The sequence below is a fragment of the Haliotis asinina genome, chromosome 6 (genome assembly GCF_037392515.1).
Source record: "Haliotis asinina isolate JCU_RB_2024 chromosome 6, JCU_Hal_asi_v2, whole genome shotgun sequence".
NCBI lineage: Eukaryota > Metazoa > Mollusca > Gastropoda > Lepetellida > Haliotidae > Haliotis > Haliotis asinina.
In genome coordinates, this window is record NC_090285.1 from 22,388,753 (window position 1) to 22,408,808 (window position 20,056).

The following is a 20,056-nucleotide window of genomic DNA, read 5'->3' on the forward strand; positions in this document are numbered from 1 at the left end:
ATGTAACGAGTAGATTATTTACTTGTTTGTGGACACAACCAAGATTAGACTACTGCTCATGACCGCATATCCCGGGCAGGCATACTGTTTCAAGCTCTGTGAACCTACTCACTGCACATGCGTTATCATGGCAGCGCAGTATAGCTGGTTGAAACCACTGTCATAATGTTTGTCAGAATGTGTCATGCTATAAATGCATGCAAATAAAACCAATGAGTTCCTGAATTTCATGAATAAATGCTGTCCATATACATACACAGATTTTCCGCTAAACAGAAGAATTTAGTGAACTTTTTAAGTGAAACAGGGGACAATGAATCATTTGTCAGAAATTGAAATTATAAAGGGTAGGTATTGAATATTGATGCCATGCCTAAAAAATTCCTGAAAGTGGTAAAATTAGAGTCTGAAAGAAATGTATGACTGGACATTAACAGACATTGACTTACGGTATCAGGTTTATATGTCATCAGATCAGTTGGACTTTTATAACTGTGCAGGGTCAGCTTGTTCCAGACAAGGAGAACATTACAAATTCCACATTCATAGCATGTTCCTTATTCCAGTATGACGATGCAGGCTCAGATCTTATTAACACATGGAAACATTTGACAGACTACCTACAATGTAAGCAATCACAGCAGTATGTGACAATGGCCTATAAATAATCCTGTTTAGACCAGACGAACCAGTGATCAATATTACGAGCAGCATTCAACGATGATGACAAGCATGCATAGCCTCACAACCTTTTTATGTGTAATTTAGTATGTCTTACACACAGTATGTTTTGAGCTCGATAACCTGTCAGGTGAGTGAATATACTAGTAGTTTTACAATTTGGCTTCTTGCAATATTCCAGCAATATCACAGCCAGGAACAGCTGAAATGGACTAAAATCACACAATGTAGTAGAATGTACCCTGATGATGTGGGGAAAATGAACATTATGAGCAAATACTTTACCCACTAGTCTGCCCTTCTGCCCATTAATTAACCTGTCATGAATCAAGTTTCTATTTCATTCAGTTCCCATGATTATATGGTATGGCAGCGAGCTCTGACATCTGCAGACATCTTGAAAAATGTATGTAATGATTCAAGGCCATGAGTGTCAAGGTTCATCTGAGGTGCAGAAATCTGCTGCACACAGGTGAACCAGAAATCTAGGGGTGTGGGGTTAAATCATAATATCATGTTGATAATGATTTTTTTTAAAAAGTGGTAAAATTAATATATTGAACTAATACCTCAGAAAAAGTGTCCACCTCTTGAGTGAGTGAGTTAGTGAGTTTTGATTTTGGGCTGCAATATTCCAGCAATGTCACGCCAGGGCACACAAGAAATGGGCTTCACTTCACACATTGTACCCACGTGAGGAATCGAACCTGAGCTGTCACCGTGTCGACCACTTCTTGGGTTGAAACAGAAAAAGTAATAAAAGTAAAACAAGAAAAAGTAACAGAATCATATAATATTTTGACAGAAATTCGCACTGACAGGATATGTATATATTTGCTTTTTTAAAGTTACGAATGTGACAATTATGTCATACTTAAATACTGTCATTTGTTGTGAATGAAAACCGTGTGGACGTAAACTAAAGCAAATTCAAGTCGCGGTTGCCTCCCTTGAAATGATCATCCGGGCCTCTGCCCTCCATGTTGCACGAAGGACAACACAAACCGAAGTAGAGATGTTGTCCTCACTTGCGGTTAGATCGGGTAATTAAGATATCCTAAGCCGTACATTTGCATAAAATCACTGCATACACTTCTGGTAGATATTTTCGAGACTAAGTTACTGTTAATTATTCCTGTTAACAGTAATTTCAGAAGTAGGGAGAAACCGGCATGGACGTTTTGCTATCACGAAATGCAAAATTATCAAAATCAACCCATAATCTATTTGCAAAAAAAACAGTTTATTCATGGGCCCCTACGCATGTCGTTAAGACGCTCCAGATTCATATGTGCCATTTGTTGTTATTATTTAATGTTTGTGAGGAGAAAGTCGACCAATGACATCTGAATGACGCCATGTCAAATGTGGTTGAGTAAACCTATCTTAAGTCTTCCAAAAAGAAAACGTACACAAATAAGCAAAATATATCACATTGATACAGTTGAAAAACGTCCATGTGAAATGAGTCTTAATGGTCACATTGGATTTGCTGAATGAGAATGCCTGGTAATGGACAGTTAGCTAATTTTGTTGGTAGACTACACAGGACTGTTAAAAGTTTTAACTAATGCTCATTGACAGGCAACATCTGCAAGTTTATAGGTAATATGGAATATCAGTAAAATGTTCCTGTGTGTCATCATAGTAACACGGTTGCTGAGTATGTTTGGCATGCAGTAGTTCTTCTGTCTTTGAAAAGCACAAGTCACTCTTTCTCAGTTTCTGCAGCAGCATAATTTTTGTGCACAACACTGTTTCCATTATAAGATCATTTATGAATACTGAGTATGTTCTCAATTAAAAGGTGAACCATGATTTTATTGAATGTGCCTTAAGGGAGCAGTGTCACCTTACTTTCCTGGGGCTTTGAAAAGCTTTCACAATTACTCCTAAAATGTATTACTGGGGGTTGAGAGAATCCCAGCAATGCATTTAATGAGTCTGCATTCAGTTTTTTAAGAAACATTAACAATGTTAATTGTAACCAGTAATGATCATGTTAGCTTGTTTGCTGAATGTTTAGAGTTCAAGTCAACAGATTTCACAAAAGGTGGTTACTTTTCATGTGTAAAATCTGTACTATTCAATTTAGTTTTATTGAAAACATCAGTCAGTGCCTTCAGGTTCGGTGTTACACAATCACTGTCTGCTTCCAACATGCCTAGATTGATGCTCATGCTGTTGATCACTAGATTGTCTGGTCCAGAACTAGATTATTTACAGAGTGTTGCCATGTAACTGGAATAATACTGAGTGAGCCATCAAATAACAAACCAACCAAGCAAATATGAACACACAATGACATTGATTGTGTATTTCTAATGATGATTTTATTTTATTTTGCAGGTGCTTTCAGCACCATCATCAGACTTCAGTCACCCAGGTAATATTACTTTCTCAATGGAGTTCTTGTGTTGTACTTGATAGACGTATTTTTAGACGTATTTCTCCGACATCATTCCCCTAGACCCTTTTCCCCAAGTCTGCCTGTTGTTACTAGCCACTAATCAGTACCTCTAGCCCCTCGTTTGGCTTTTCTGATATGTGTACTGACTCCCCTGTAACCATTTCTTGGGGAGATGATAGAAAACCATAGAACAATGATCAGGAGGAAATGTTCATTAAGCAGCTGATGGTTTTGAGAAGGAAATGCTCAGGAGGAGAAGGTTGTTTTTTTAACTATTCCAGGGGTGATGTAGGATGGATTGTTCTTTTGAACAAGCCACGTCACCAGAAATACAGTATGATTCTGTAAGTGTAACATGGATGAGAAAGTGGAGTTTTTCAAAGGTGCTCAAGGTAGCAGTCTTTGAACACTGTGTCAGACATTGTGTCAAGATCTGAATAAATATATTTGTGAATGTAAATAAATATAGAATCTTCATATTTGTTTTGTCAATTATTATCAACAGTGATCATCTACTGATCAATAATGATCACTGAGCTGTGATTTTCTGTCTATTTCTATTTCTACACTTTCACCTATGTAAAGTACCAGTAGTCACCTACTCACAACCTGACCTAACAAGTTAACTAATCATGCTACTAGTGTGTCGGTACATGGGAGTAAGTACAGTTAACAGAACAGCCAAGCTAGAGGTTGTAATAAGTAGCTTGTAGCAGGGGCCGAGAGGGTTGGAGCACATTCTACCAAGGTAAACAGTATTTTGGAAAGAGCAGACTTCAGAGAACTCTAGTGTGCTGTTAACTGGGGTGGAAATGACCCATTGCCCGACGTCCCTGTCTAGTGTTTTTTTTCTGTCGGGCAAGCTTATATATATATCACCGGTGGACTTTCCAGTGTTAATTATGTTGTTTATTTAAATAATCAGCTAGAAAATTGGCAAGTATAGTGGAAAACTTATCAGGGAAAGTGATTTTTAAATAATTAGCAGTTCAAGAATTATTTCCATCCCTGTTATAGCCAGCCTCATTATGTTTGTAAAACCAAGAACGTGATCAAACGTCTGTTAAAAAGTTGGTCTTGTTCATTATCAATTTAACCAACATGACAAATACACCTTTGTCACATTTGTACATTTTTGTCATGCTACCACAAGGCGGTGGGGTTGCCTAATACTGTAAAATCATTATTATTCGCGGGGGGTTAATTTTTGCGCTTTTCGTGCAAAAACATTATCCGCGAAAATAAAACCTCCACGAATAATTATGATAAATTGTGGAAATAAAAACAAACAAAGAGCTTTGAGTTTTAGTTTTGTATTGCTAGTAATTTGACTACAAGTACACGTCATTCATTCATGACTCAGTGAAACAAAAAGATACATAAAAACAAATTAAATAGTTGATTCAGCACATGTCATTTTCAGTGTCTCTGATTGACACGATGCACACGACTTTACTAAATTAAAAATGTCAGGTCACCTGCTACTAGTGAATTAGTCCGAAAGTTCAGCTTGGCGAAATCTGCTTTGGATTAAATCCTTCCTCTTGGATATGTTGTCGTAGGTCTGGATAATCCATTGCGCATGTAGTAGTTTGACAATATACTGGTACACGTGCACAGAGCTTTCTGAGTAGCTGATTGGCCGAGCGCGTCACGGGTCGAGGTCACATAGGTCAATGATTTCTTACGCAAATCTCAACATGGATTCTTCAGTGCTCCATTGCGTGTCTCAACGTAGCGGAAGGCCCATGTTTCCCCAACTAATTAGGCAGGTGACAGGACGACAGCTAGGGTCAGTGTTTTCTTTACAGTTTACTGTTACCTGTGTTATACTCTCATGATTTCTGTACTTTGACGATGCGCGAAAATTAAACCGCGCGAATTAGTCAATTTTTCTGTTTCCGCGAAAATTAAGCTGCGCGAAAATAAATGATTTTACAGTAGTGAAAGTATGCACTCGTCGCAAAAAAGACTTGTGTTCAATTACCCACATGGGTACAATGTGTGAAATCCATTTTCTCACCGTGATATTTCTGGAATATTCCTTATTTACTCAGGCATGCCACAACAGTCCAGCAAGGAATATTTGAGAGCAAGAATGATAGTAAATTCCTTTATTACTGTTAGTCTTGACTGTGTATTAATGGTTTTTCAGGACACTGGTAGCAGGTGTTCAGAGCAGACAGCAGAGCAGTGCCACTAAACAGATAGAAGACTGGGACAAAGCTAATGAAATTTTCTATGGGCCAGAGAGAGATAAGGTCAATTTCCCCCACCCAGTCCAGCCAGAAGTTAGTGCCAAGGTTAGGTTAGGCTTCATCCCAGAAGGATTCTTCCAGTTCTTCTACCCCAAGACTGGTGTTACAGGTAATTTCTATAGTGTGTTATACCGATACAATATTGATGATCGAAGACGATGTGTTCAAATGTTTCAGTTGCTAAATATGAAGGGAGCAGCTATCTGAAAGTGTCACCACCAGCTGTCAAACCAAACTTGTTGGCAGTTTCCTTTTGCTTGCTTGTTTGTATATTATGGGATATAAACAACTCATCCTGCTAGATTTTCACTAGTCTTGGTCTAATGGAATGTTTGTGATGTCTTTGAGTGAGAATAGAAAAAATGATGTCACATGTTAAAATCGCATGTGTTACTCTCGCTAAACAACACTGTTTGATAGGGTCTTTGTCAATACTATTGTGATGTTGTTATTAAGATCATTAATTTAGGAAGTACCAAGATACCAGGTGATGAAACCTTGAGAACCTCAATATCATACACTTTCACGTATTTAAAGTCATCATCTTGATCTAACTGTAATAATACTGTGGTAAGTAGCCTGTGTGGTAAATTCCAACATGTAGGAGATCATAGACAGATTTCCCTACAGTTCCTATGCTCTCTTATTTTCAGGACCCTACCTTTTCGGCACTGGTTTGATTGCCTACTTACTTTCAAAGGAAATATGGGTTGTTGACCACAACTTCTCAGAGGTTCTTGGATTCTGGGCAGCATTCTACATCCTAAACAGGAAACTAGGACCAAGACTTGGCAAATACATTGATGAGAGAAATGCGGTGGGTACTGCAATGGCTGCAAATTATAAACCTACTTACAAATATTACATGCATGGCCTTGATGAACAAATGCCTGTTAACATTAACAAGATTTTGACAGGGTGCATGATTTCGAGACCTGTGCCTATTCGATCATGATCAACCTTCTTAAAGATGTTGAGCGTGAAATATCACACAGGACAACTATATAAACTATCTAAACCCAAGTTATATTTATGTGCTATAAAGTTAATGTGTAATTAACAGACATGAGAATTTTTCGCGAATCCACGATTTTTGCTGGAAAATGGTTACCATTATCATGCGAGGTGAAAATGATTGACTGAAAGACATTGACTCGTCTAAGAGGCCCCCTTGACCCCCGACTTGATTTTTCAGTGTTTTTCACAATTTGTCATTGTTATGTCTGAATTAATCTATGTGTATAGATAAATCATGACGCATGTATGGCCATGACTGTTATGTTCCCTTCATAAATGAACGTGAATAATTGAGTCCTGTTACAAGTTTTTTTAAAAATATTTCAAACCATTAATACTTGTCCCTTGTATGTGAAAGTAGATTGATTAAATCTTGTTCTATTTAGTTATTTAATTTTGAAATTCAGGCAATATTATGGTTGAACAATAATGAGGCTTTCAAAACTTTTGCCTGACGTGATCTTTGGCTCTTTCATGTCTTGATAAACATAGTATTTGCAAGGTTTTGTTGCTACACTGATGTACTATTCTAGCATTGTGATGGTGGTTTGTAACCAGTAAGTCTTTACCAGACAGTCCCTTGACCGACATGAGCATTGATCCACAAACTTGGGTTCAGATAATCTGTGATGGGGGAAAAGTAGGGTTCATGATGGATCACTCAAACAGGATCTCTTCCACTAGGACTGAAATGTTTGTGTGATGTCCACAGGCAGCTGCTGAGGAACGTTTCGTCAAGCCCATCACAGAAGCAAAGAAGGTGTACGAAGATGTCATCAATGCCAGTGAGAAGACCATCTGGCAGGAAGAGGGACAGAAGTACATCTTCCAGGCTAAACGGGTATGATATTTACACAGCTTTGTTTGCACAAGGAAAGCAATGATATGGGTTATTTTGCAGATTGAACGTGGCATTTCTGTAAACAGACAAATCCTACTGCAGTTCAGTTCAAGTACCCTTCTGACCTTGCCATCCTTGAAACTGAAAATATTTTCTATAATTTAATATGGTGAAAATGGACTGTATTTCTTGAAACCTGGAGTAGCTGTATGCCCATTTCCATGATCCCATTCAGTGAAGATAATTTGATGCATAACTTTCTTCAGTAAATGTCTATTGACATTTGTGAAGATATGACCGAGGTCTTGTGTGTGTGGATGAAAGCTATGTGACCCCCAAATCTACCTCGTTGTGTTCTTACGTTTTGCTCAGTCTTAACTTAAAACTTAAAATATCCCCATTATGGTCATGATGCTTAATGTTTTTTGTTTTGTATACATTGCACAAAGGTAAAAGTAAGGCACCTCCTATTTATGAATCCTTGATCAACCTATGCTGACAAAATTATTTAAGAATGTCATTCTTCAAGACTTTTTACAAGGTCTGTTTATTTCTATTTTCAGGAGAATGTTGACCTCCAGCTTGAATCCATTTACAGACAGAGACTGAAGACAGTCTACGATGAGGTCAAGAAGAGGCTGGTGAGTCTTCCCTGTCAATTCGGCATCACAACTCACATTCCAGGGCATGTACATTCCCCAGTACCTCATGCATGAAGATCAGGTTGTTAGTAACCTGACTGATGCTGTATTATCTGCTCATGCTGTCAACCATTGTTTTCCATGTCCCACATTCACTCGCTGATATCCAGCAGGTTTGGATCCTATCATGATATAAGTAGATGAAATGCACACAATTTTTTTGTCCATTGCCCAGACCAGTAAGTAGGTGGCGTTGCATTCAGTCTTGAGCAAAGTCCTTTTGTTTTGTTAAAGGACTACCAGTTGGAGTTGCAGTCGACCAAGAGGAGGTTTGAACAAGAGCACATGGTCCGCTGGATTGTAGAGAATGTCACAAAGAGTATCACACCTCAGCAGGTCAGTCCAGTTTTCTTCCATCAATTAAGTTGAGTGAGCTGCTTTTGATGCCACTTTTAGCAACTTTCCATGACACGGTAACAGAAATAAACTTCACATATTTTATCCATGTGGGAAATTGAACCAAAACATGACACGCATACACTTTAACCACTAAACTACCATAATGACCCATATCAGTGAGAAATGATCAGGTCAGTCAAATATAGTGTTAAAAGCACATGTTGGACTGATTGGCCATGGTGGATTGATTCTTATTCAAACTTCAGAGATTTGGCTACACTGTACTTAATGTTTCGCCAGTTACTTACCCAGTGATTACCCAATACCTGTCAGAGGAAGGGTGTGCTAGTTGGTATAACAATGTAATATGAATCATGCATCAGGATTATAGTATATATGAAACCACTAGAATGGTATGTTTTGAGAAGAAATTGTCATGTGATCTGAAGGTATATTCATCTGATTTTTCTGTGATCTTTCTCAGGAAATGTTTGTTTTGTTCTTTTGCAGGAGAAGGAGAGTATTTCAAAATGCATTGCTGATTTACGGGGACTGGCCAAGGCATAACCATCACCTTCTGTTTAGTGTGAAGTGAATATGTTGTCGAGTTGACTGAAGCCTTGTACAAACATCAATCTTGCTCTGACTAGTTGTAAATTATAAAACACTACACTAGGGAATTGTTACCTTACAAAACATGAAAAAATAAAAACTATTCATGTCTTATTTGTTGTGTTTTGTTGCTTTTGTTGTCAAGAAATAAGATAATTATGTGTTGATATATGTTAACAAGGACTGAGTCAGATTGTCTTTGACCCTCACAAAGGGCTGAGAATAACCTGATAATCATCACTTAGCAAGGACACTCAGATTATACTTCAGTACATATACTAAGCAAAAATAAAAAACTTAACACTCATTTTTTTCAAATAGTGTTTTGAAACTTTTCTTGAAAGAGTTCTTGTTGTGATTATGATTAAATGCATTGTCAAGGGCATTACGTCACACATTCATTCTACTGGTCGGGCCTACGTAGCACATACGAGAGCACTATTTTCAGCGACTGTTGTCATGGCAGTAGGTACGCCGTGTGCATCACTCGGAAGCGATCGTACTGTAAATAGCATTCGGAATCGTTCGGGTACGAACCTTTTCGAGATAAAAAGTTCATAAGGGATGTGCGAATGTGCACTTTCGCGATTTGGTAAGCTGTGTTCTGATTGGTCAATCTCAAAGGTTACCTGACGCGACCTTCCATAAGGTTAAAAAAGTCAGACTCAATGATGGAGTGTAACGAAAAGTAATGAGGATAAGTTTACTTAGACTGAGTGTCATCTCAGAAAAACACGGTTTTATGGGTAATTATTCGTTAATCTGCAATGCCACGACTGTCAAACATTCAGCGTGAACGTGCCATTGGCATGCTGAATACGGGAACGTCCGTGACAGATGTTGCGAGGGTTATGCAGTCGACAGACCATCCATAATCTCCACACACGTCCTTCGAACTGGCACGACAGCTGACCGCCCCCGTCCTGGTCGACCACGTGTGACGTCACACGCAGAAGACCGACAGATTGTCTTACGTCATTTGCGTAATCGGTTTGTCACTGGGAATGTATTGTTTGGAGGTCGAGTGACTGCCCACACCATTCGAAATCGCCTGCGCTCTGCTCGTCTCCATGCATGGCGATTATATCCGTGGACCAATTCTAACCCGTTTCCATCGACGCCAACGTTTCCTCTGGGCACGACGGCACCTCAGATGGACCCAGCGAGATTGGAATAGGGTTGTGTTTAGTGATGAATCAAGGTTCACATTAACCTTTGCTGATGGAAGGGTTAGAGTTTGGAGAAGACGATGAGAACGCAATGTCCAGTGTTGCGTACAGGAAGTGGATCGATTTGAGGGAGATAACGTTATGGTTTGGGGTGCTATCAACGGTCATGTTCGATCCCGACTCATTGTCATCCAGGGAAACCTTAATGCGGCAGCATACAGGGATCAGGTGCTCGTTCCAGAGCTTTTGCCATTCATGGCAGCTCATGGCCCAAGTCTGGCTTTCCAACAGGATAACGCCAGACCTCATACGGCCAATTTAAGAACGAATTTCCTCAGGAACGCTGGCATCAATATCATGGAGTGGCCATCAAGATCTCCCGACGTCAGTCTCATCGAGCATGTGTGGGATGTTAGGCAGGCGGCTCCGTCAAGTAAGGAACCCTCCACAGAACATGCAGGAGCTTGGTGCCATGTTGGTACAAATATGGCGGTGCATTCCCCAAGCTGTGTTCAGACGCATCATCCAATCCATGAGGAGGCGTTGTATCGCAGTTGTGAACGCCCATGGAGGACACACCCGATATTGACATGATTTCATTAAGTTGTGACTCACAGATTTTGATCATGGACATTGTAGTCGCATTTCCGGTGGAACCGATTCCATGACAAACATGATCTTTGTATGCTATAGCATCTTTAATGACAAGAGAATTTAATACAATCGTTATTTCAAACCCATTTTCCAAAATGTTCAAATTATTGACTTTGAAACGAGTATAAAGTTTTTATTTTTGTTGAGGTTACTAAAAGATGAAACATCACATCTTGTACGTGAACTATAATGGCATGAGCCATTTCATGCCCACAATATCTGTTGCACATTCATGGGGTAAATCTCTGGTTTCTTTCAGGCTTGTTTTAGGGGTAACTTTTACCATTGCATGAACAGCAAAAGAAACGCAGCAGTGGCTTTTTGTCAATTTTTTTAATAGAATACATAAACATAAACGCTTACTTTCATGAGACTTTTTTTTCCAAAATTGCATTTCTTTTGCTGTTCAGTTTGTAAGGAACATGTTCTACAGTTAAACCCAGTCTAAACTTGACTGCTAGAGAGTTAGGAGCGGAAAATGTTGATTTGAATATTTTTATTTAGCTGCCCATACACTGTAAATACAAGGGGGCGCTTTGTTCCTGGAAACTACCTCAATAACTCCATGTCAGATTTGTGTGTACTTGGCAGAGCAGAGTGGATTTCGACATGTTTTGCTTCAATAGCATTTTAAAAACCGTAGGTATTAATGTGTTGATGCTGTTGATACTCAATGGTGATACTGTACAACATCATGCAGTGTGGTGTTAACAGTGCAGAATGAAAACTTTCATAGTCTTCATGTATTTTCATGTTTTGTATCAACACTGATATGACAAGCTCACAGTTCAGCAATTCCATTATTGCTGATTATATAAGTTCCAGACAAAACAACTGCTTGATCATGATACATGTTACAACAAGACAAATCCAAACTGACACGTGGCTTATGAATATGGAAGCAATACAACTGTCAAGTATAACAGTCCAGCGCCAAATAATGCGAATGATCCATGACCTTGCAAGCCAAGCCTGTAGCTACATATGTACTCGGCGCATTTGTTTATTGTCTTTGGCAGTTTATCATGATCTTGACCCCCACACCAGACTTGGCTGTTTTGAAGGCATCTAGGGTCTCCTCCAGCTGAAAGTGATGTGTGACCAGCGGTTTCACGTTGATCTTGCCAGAGGATATCATGGATATGGCAGCTGGCCAGCTGTAACACATTAAATAATCATATGAACTTGATTTATTAGTACTGAGATGTGGACATATGTCTGACTTTGGTCAGTCTTCTAAAGATGTACTTACGCTAGGCGGATCCAGATTCTTCTCCACCGAAACTCGGGCGAAAATGAAGTGCACACGCACGCACGCACGCACGCACTTTCTCAAAAAGCTGTATCGGTCACTGTTACTGTTTACAAATCATATGCCTGAAACCGTGCTAGGCTGTCCGAAAGGAACATCACTGATGGCAATGTGTAATAGTGCAATTAATCCTTGACTGAGACTGATTAAGAATTAATACTTATTTCTCTCAGTTGCAAATGCCAAGCCGACGTGTCGCAAACTACCAAGCAGAGTTATGCCCCTTTGCGATCATGGCACGCATTAAGGGTTGATTTGCCATAAATATCATCTGTGAATACCATCACCCTGTTTCATCAAATTGGTGAACGTTATTTTGTTCACCTTCAGCTGCCACTGTGGTAATATATATCACTATAGAGTAAGCTGAGGAGTCTCACATCTATTGTAGTAATGATAGCAGTCACTATGCACAGAAGAATGACTAGAAAACTAGATTTCAGTGATACTGACGTGTTTACGTATCTGAAGGATCCCTTGATGGCGATCTCCCTCGCCACAGTGTTGACGATGGGAATCTGGACGTGGGTGGGTCCGTGGCCGACTACCACGAAGGTGCCGCCTGTCTTGGTGGCCTACAACACACAGACATACCTGTTTAGCCATACTCTGACGTGAAGTGTCCTTTCAGGTATGCCACTATGGAAGATGGACGATTCAGACTGCCTCAGTACTCCGTCATCCTGTATATATCATCGTTCCATCTCATAGGTTAAGCTATCAAACAATGGATAATCGAGGATCAAACTATGTTGAGGCTTGCAAACTCAAGTTACGCAGTTGAAGAAAATTTCCATTATGTATTCAAAAACATGTTCTACCGAAAAGCAACAAAGATGCACAGCCCAGGTTGACGATCGTCGCCACGTGTGTCCAATACGCTGTCAATAGCACGTTACGCATATTCGGGCACGATGACATTGTAGTGAACCAAGTCCATCAGCTGGATCAACCGATACCTCGATCTACTGTCCTACGACAGGTGTTAATATAAGGCCCCGATGACCCTTTATGGCGGAAACTGGTAACGTGTAACCAAAGACCTCCAAAGATATATTGGAGACACATCTGAGCCTGGAGGGGTGTTCGTGATAAAGTCGGAGTGGACTCCTTGCAGCAGGAATTTCTTACCATTGTGGAAAGAACTAAATTTCAGTTCATGTCATGATCTTGTATGTATGTCAGCGTCATGTCTTTGATCATTGTTCATATAATGTGACGTCCAGAGTGACGCAGCGCTTGCTCTTACCCAAGGCGACACTCGGTTAAATACGACTGAAATATCGTCAAATTGGCATTAAACCACCTATTGCATCCATTCACTCACTCACTCATTATGTTCGACCATACTTACCACTACACCCAGCTCTACACAAAACTGGGCACCGCTGGCTTCGATGGAGAAATCGGGCGCGCCTCCCAGTGCTTCGCGAACTCTGGCTGCGACGTCGTCCACGTCCTTCGTGTCGACCAGAACAGTAGATGTCGCACCGACCTTTCGGGCGAACTCCAGGCGCTTAGCGTCAATGTCTGAAGTGTGCACAGAACATGAATTGCTGGTGAGCCACAAATACTCTTGTTATCACGTATATACTTTCACATTCACGTTGCTCCAAAAATGTATCATCTCATATTTGAATTAATTCTGTAGTAGATTTTACAGAGTTAATACCAACTAAAGAGATGAGCAGATATCGATGTCGACCACGCACCTGTAATGCACACCCCGGCAGCACCCATGGCCTTGGCACTCAACATGGCACACAGACCAATAGGTCCTGAAACAAAATGTTACAGATACAATTTCTTTCAATAATTGTATACTACAGCATTTATTCTGTGATGATAAATAGATCCATAGATCCATTCGCCACATTTGATCACAATTCCAGTCCAATAAAAATCTAGAAGCCCAATCTAATTACTCCCAAAGACACTTTGGAGGAGTTAAAGATTGGGGGACAAATGCAATGACGTCATTTCTGAAACCAAGCTATGGATTCGGGTTCTGTATAATGACAGAAAGGACATCAAATGTGTTGGGTAATCGAGAATGTAAATACCAGCGAAGTCTCTAGAAGATACTCTACACATATATTTAATAAACGATTCAGTAAATCTCGCGACAACTCGCACGCACCTGCCCCGCAGACCATCACCCGTCCACCCAGCTTCACGCCAGCTCTTCTGCATGCGTGCAGTCCTACAGACAGGGGCTCAATCATAGACCCTTCCTCGAAGCTCACGTTGTCCGGCAGTCTGGATAACAGGTGAAAACAAGAACATATTACCTTTTGGTAAATGATCTGTGGATGTTAAAACTAGAAAACGTTGAGCGTAATCCTGTCGACGACATATAAACGCATAATAGTTTCAGAGATGTAGAAAATATAACAGAATCTCCAATAACTTGCGGTTGAAATAATTTTCTAAAGACTCAAAAATACGGATATTATCAGCATTTATACACTTGGAGGGGGTGATGGTTGTTTCTTGTTCCGCTCTTACCAATATTCCAGCTATATGGCAGTCTGTGAATAATCGAGTTTCGAGCAGACAACCCAGTGATCAAAAGCATGAGCAACTGTGATATGATAACATGTGTCAACCAGTCAGCGAGCCAGATCACTCGAACCCGTCAGTCGCCTCTTACGACAAGTATCGGCTGCTGAGTGAGCGAGTGTAGTTTTACGCCGCACACGGCAATATTCCAGCTATATGGCGGAGGTCTGTGAATAATCGAGTCTGGACCAGACAATCCAGTGATCAACAACATGAGCATTGATCTGCGTATTTGGGAACCGATGACATGTGTCAACCAAGTCAGCGAGCCTGACCACCCGATCCCGGTCACCTCTTACGACAAGCTGAGTCGCCTTTTATGGCAAGCATAGGTTGCTGATGGCCTATTCTACACTGGGAACTTCATGGGTCATGGGCTGCTGAAGACAAAGTCTAACCCGAATCTCCTTTGGTTGAATATCTTGACACCAATGCCATACCAGTCATATAACAGCAATCTATGTTTAGGTGTCTCTGCTGTACTCACTTAAAGACGAAGTCGGCGGCGTGAGTGTGGTATCGAGCGAGAGCGCCACTGTCCGGCGGGGTGGCAAGGAAGAAGACATCTGGACAGAGGTTGTAGCGGCCATCTTTGCACAGGTCGCACTGACGACACGGGACGCCGGGCTCGATGGCGACGCGGTCTCCTGCAAACGGATACATCAGACATGATGGGTGTGTTGTATGTACAAACATACATATACACGTGTCTGAACATGTGCAAATAACGAAGGCAATAATGTTTTACGCGGCAGTCAGCAACACTCAAAGTCAACGACGGCGTTCTCTTGATACGACCCCAATCAGACCTGGCAATATTCTAGATATATGGCGGCGGTCTGTAAATAATCGAGTCTGGACCATACAATCCAGTGATCAACAACATGAGCATCGATCTGTGCAATTGGGAATCGATGACATGTGTTAACCAAGTCAGCGAGCCTGACCACCCGATCCCGTTAGTCGCCTCTTACCCCAATCAGAAAGAGACATATTATAACCGATAGTAAGTCTGCTGCTCAGTCTCATAAATTCAGTTACCTCTAAATCAATACCCTCTCCTATGTGTTCTAGGAGGTGAGATTCCCTTGTTGTTAAAGCCTTAGGATAGAGTTGTTGTTAAAGCGTTCGCACGTCATTTGGAAGGCCCGGGATCGATTCCCCAACTGGGTTCTATGTCCGCCTTGATAATGTTGGAATGTTGAGCGCACTCACTCCTATGGAGGTCTCAGCAGATATTGAAGCATAGAGGTACCAAATCTTAGATCTGATTTGAATGCAATTGTCTGTCATTACGTCATGGTTTCTAGGTCAATGGGTCTCTGGAGTCTGTTGGCTATTCTTATGAATATGTGAAACTGTGAATGGATGTAAGGCAATTTCTCAGATTTGATTCAGAATAAGTTCTGAAACGTTAGTATTACTTGTTAATAAAGATTCGTGATTCAAAAGGGCAGTCGGCACAGATTTACCTGTGGTTTCATGAATGATGTTTCGTGAACGCGAATGGTTAAGTGTATCCCCTTACCCTCCTTAAGATGGGTGACGCCATCCCCCACCTTGCTGACCACACCAGCACACTCGTGGCCGAGAAGCATCGGGGCCTTGACCACGAAGTGCCCAATAGCCCCACTGTGCCAATAGTGGACATCAGAACCACATATCCCAACTGTCCGCATGGATATCTGCACCTCTGAAAATCAGAGAAGTGAAATTATTACATGTAGAAGGTTTTGTATATCAACTGAAAAATGTAAATCATATACCTTGAAACTGTAACTGGTCACTGACTACCTGTTTTAGACCCATGCTTACTATATGGACTTAAGGGGATCCGCACAATGCATTGATATATGCGTGAAGCGTTATGTGACATACATGCGTTGCATACATGTCTGTGCGTGCGTGCGTGCGTGCGTGCGTGCGTGTGTGTTTCTTTGGATGCATTTTAATAAGTGGATGAGCGCCCAGAACAGCATTTATATCTTCTTGCATACTAAGCAATGTGACGTCCTTGTATTGAATGTGAAACCAATACAGAACGCTTGGGGTTTTCCCGTCTAGGTTCAGGGTAATTGCTAATTTGGAAATGGGCGACCCTGTCTGGATATGTCTGTACTGGACAAGTTTTCGCCACTGTAGCCAGACTTACAACTTACCTCCTTGTTTAGGTTCTGGGATAGGCCGGTCAACCTGAAATACACCGATAGAAATATTGTCATTGATCATGTCTTCTGACAGCATAATTAATGATATATTGATTTATAAATGTAATTAAAGTAACATAACATCACGTTTAAAGTTGAACAGACATGTAAGAGAAAGCGTTAACTAAGACAGGTTGTGTTTTCTTTGTATTGATTGAATCAAGGTTTTGAAGAAAATATCTTGTATGCCACTGAGTTAGGGCTGAGACATCAAAACCGGATACCCGGTACGGGTGGGTAATGACTTAACCCTTGGTACCCAGTTTCGTAAACATAGTAACATAATTCAGGCGAAAATGGGATTCGAACCTCAACCTTCGGATCCATATAAGGGACTTAACTCTGCACAGACAATCTCTGCTCTTTATATGCCATATGCTATATGCCATGCCTATGCTCTTACCAGCCTGAGGTCCTGGACCTTGTACAACACTGCCGATAGGTTGGTGTCGGTCATCGTGACCTGTAGGAAGGGAGCAACAGATTAACATCAGATTTACATATCACCAAGTTCACGACACTAGGGGTGTTTGGTGTACAAGCTGACGTACGAGTGGTTAGAGAATGGCGTGTGTGTCAGTTTGGTCAGGGAGGAAATGATACAGGTCTCTTGTCATCATGACCCGTGAGGATCATTATTAGAAATGACCTCAGTAACCCTAGCCTGTCGTAAGGGGACTAATGGGTCGTGATCAGGGCCTAGATTTTCGAAGCTCCCTTAGCGTTAAGGTAGTTGTAACTGCCATACATTAACATTAACTTATCTTAGTGATAAGACAGCTCCGAAAATCAAGGCCCGGGTTCGCTAACTTGGATGACGCAATAAATAAATAAATAAATAAATAAATAAATAAATAAATAAATAAATAAATAAATAAATAAATAAATAAATAAATAAATAAATAAATAAATAAATAAATAAATAAATAAATAAATAAATAAAGTTTGTCTTGTCATGTCGTTCATAAACTTGGTAATATATGTTAACAAAGATACGATACCGAGCTCTGGAGCGTGACCTCAATACCGGCCATACAAAAACATTCGTTACATATATACCAGTTCGTTTGTTTTGTGTTGTTTTTTTTAGTCGTTGTTTAAAATTATCGGCGCTGGTGAATTAAACACATCAATCAATATCCTGGAAGCAATGTTTTATGTATTTTCAGCGGTAGCAGGATCAACAACGGCTGAAAAGTGATTTTACGACACTTCATGTCGATGTAGCAACAAGTATTTGGTATTCTTATTTTGATTTAGCGTTACGTTCCGTTACATGTCATGAAAGTAAGGAATTAAAGCTAAAGAGGTGACGGATTATTTCCTGCAGTAAAAACGTTAGCGCATCAGCGATGTTACCCAGAGTTCGCAATGTCTGTCAGTATCGCTGGGCGCGACTCTCCCTGCTTTCCTCAAGGTCATGTTTTGTGTAGGTTCAATATGCCAGGATTAGTTGCCCAAATTAAATTGCAGTCGCATTGGTGCTGCACGGTGTCAGCAGGCTGAAATGTCCCAAAATACACGGTTTCGAAACAACATTAAAACTTACCTATAAATGAAGGAAGAAGACATACTCACCCAAAGTCCGACTGTGTTTGGGCAGAGAGTGTCTTGAAGATAGGATGCAAATGTGATAATCAGCTAGTACAAACCCACAAACAGTGACACGATAAGGATGACAAGCGATATCTTCTACTCAACATATACACAAGGCTTGTCTATCTCTGGGCTAAAGAAGAAAGTCGGTGTGTGATATGTACGGCAGGTCGACACGACACACATTCATACACTACGGTCGATGTATTTCCATAGTTCACAATATGTCTGCCAGAGTAAAACGTTTTCATTTCACGTATCGTTTGCTATTAATATATGTGAGCGCTAAGTGCGTTTAGTTTTATTCCAGCAATATTACAGCTATATGACTGCAATCTGTAAATAATCGAATCCGGACCAGACAGTCCAGTTATCAACAGAATGAGCATCAACATACGCAACTGGGATACGATGACGTGTCAGCGTGCCTGGCCACCCGATCCCTTAAGTCGCCTCTTACGACAAGCATGGGTTACTAAAGATCAGTTCTAATCCGGATCTGCAAGGGTAGACTGATTGTATGGGAAGGCCAGAGTAAAAACAACTCGCACAGTTAAACCGGAAATGTAACAAACGCATTCTTTCAAGAAACCCTTCGAGTGAGTGAATGTCTTTTGAAGGCCATGGTCGAACAATTTAACATTTTACCAATACCCTCCCGTGAAAGTAAGGGTTAGAATTCATCGTCAGTAACCCATCCCTGTCGTAAGAAGCGAGGAATAAGGTCGTGTGGTCAGGCTTGCTGTCTCAGTTCATAACTGGGTCTATGCTCATGACATCAGTCACTGGATTGTCTGGTCTAGGCACGATGCTTTTCAGATCACCGGTGCGAGAAGAAGATGAAAGTGGGTTTATTGCATTGAACCGCCGTTCCACATTTTAAAGTTAACGGGTAAACAAAGTACACAACAGCTTACACAAACATACCTTACATGCGGGATGACATTAGTTTGAATATACAACAATTTTTAAGACATTATTTAACATTGTTGCATGTTTGAATAAACGACATCTTGTGTCTCTCGCTGTGATACTGCTAGACGCGGCGTAAAACCATACCCACTCTCATATTAAAACATACACAGAACCATGCAGCATTGCCACTAAGGTGACATAGCCCCCGCCGCAAATTATGAAACCAAACTTAAAAAGTAATGAAAGTGAATTTCGTAATTTAAGATGAAGTTAAATGCCAACAAAAACATGTCCAGTCAACCTCCCTTTTGATCTTACTTTGTAGTTGTTCAAACAAACAACAATTTTCAAGACTCACTTTGACCTTGACATGAATGTCTTAGTGTAAGAAATATGCTAAAACAGTAATAAACAAATTGCTTATGAAAACAACATCCAAGAGAACTTTTGAAAAGCAATGAAGAAAATGCAGTGAACCGCTCTAGAGACGATCTTAACATGGAATTTAATATGCTGAAATCTTCAAAGTGTCGCCATGACATTGAAAATTGCGTGAAGGTCATCAAAATAGACTCAGCCCGAGGCCCTGCGCCGGAAAGAAAATCCTGTGAATGGTTCTTGCGATAACTCGCTGACAAGTGTAAAACATTCAGATCCCTTTGTGACCTTGAAACGAAGGTCAAGGTCTGAATAATTCCACGCTTACGCAATCATTATGCACTTGACTTAGATTCCGGTTTAATTTTTACGCTACATCGACTAGGCTCTAGTAAATCCATGAC

The 20,056-nt window shown here is 40.5% G+C and overlaps 2 protein-coding genes across 4 annotated transcripts; one reads left to right on the forward strand and one right to left on the reverse strand.

Annotated features, from left to right (window-relative positions):
• The first annotated feature begins 1,619 nt into the window (after positions 1-1,619).
• On the forward strand, positions 1,620-8,973 carry LOC137286160 (ATP synthase subunit b, mitochondrial-like). Of its 2 annotated transcripts, none has more exons than XM_067817837.1 (8): positions 1,620-1,724; positions 3,031-3,067; positions 5,247-5,458; positions 6,003-6,166; positions 7,079-7,207; positions 7,771-7,848; positions 8,143-8,244; positions 8,758-8,973. In XM_067817837.1, the coding sequence occupies exons 1-8, from the start codon at positions 1,637-1,639 to the stop codon at positions 8,812-8,814; spliced, it is 867 nt and encodes a 288-aa protein (XP_067673938.1). In that variant the 5' UTR covers positions 1,620-1,636; the 3' UTR covers positions 8,815-8,973. The 2 variants fall into 2 exon arrangements, with proteins under 2 accessions (XP_067673938.1, XP_067673939.1); XM_067817838.1 differs by having other exon boundaries at positions 1,650-1,724; positions 6,003-6,170; positions 7,083-7,207.
• Positions 8,974-10,705: 1,732 nt separating this feature from the next.
• LOC137286422 (sorbitol dehydrogenase-like) lies at positions 10,706-18,646 on the reverse strand. Of its 2 annotated transcripts, none has more exons than XM_067818277.1 (10): positions 18,342-18,646; positions 17,167-17,226; positions 16,716-16,749; positions 16,085-16,249; positions 15,044-15,203; positions 14,135-14,253; positions 13,707-13,772; positions 13,349-13,524; positions 12,448-12,569; positions 10,706-11,839 (listed from the first exon to the last, which is right to left on the reverse strand). In XM_067818277.1, the coding sequence occupies exons 2-10, from the start codon at positions 17,218-17,220 to the stop codon at positions 11,686-11,688; spliced, it is 1,050 nt and encodes a 349-aa protein (XP_067674378.1). In that variant the 5' UTR covers positions 17,221-17,226; positions 18,342-18,646; the 3' UTR covers positions 10,706-11,685. The 2 variants fall into 2 exon arrangements, with proteins under 2 accessions (XP_067674378.1, XP_067674379.1); XM_067818278.1 differs by having other exon boundaries at positions 10,708-11,839; positions 18,313-18,411.
• Between the last annotated feature and the right edge of the window lie 1,410 nt (positions 18,647-20,056).

Excerpts from the sequence above, each read along its gene's own strand:
- LOC137286160 (XM_067817837.1), top strand. The coding sequence starts at position 1,637 with ATGATCATCCGGGCCTCTGCCCTCCATGTTGCACGAAGGACAACACAA. Across the intron at positions 7,849-8,142 it reads ATGAGGTCAAGAAGAGGCTG|GACTACCAGTTGGAGTTGCA; the intron begins GTGAGTCTTCCC and ends GTTTTGTTAAAG. Across the intron at positions 8,245-8,757 it reads AGAGTATCACACCTCAGCAG|GAGAAGGAGAGTATTTCAAA; the intron begins GTCAGTCCAGTT and ends GTTCTTTTGCAG.
- LOC137286422 (XM_067818277.1), bottom strand. The coding sequence starts at position 17,220 with ATGACCGACACCAACCTATCGGCAGTGTTGTACAAGGTCCAGGACCTC. Across the intron at positions 16,750-17,166 it reads AGGTCCAGGACCTCAGGCTG|GTTGACCGGCCTATCCCAGA; the intron begins GTAAGAGCATAG and ends GGTGTATTTCAG. Across the intron at positions 15,204-16,084 it reads CGTCACCCATCTTAAGGAGG|GAGACCGCGTCGCCATCGAG; the intron begins GTAAGGGGATAC and ends ATCCGTTTGCAG.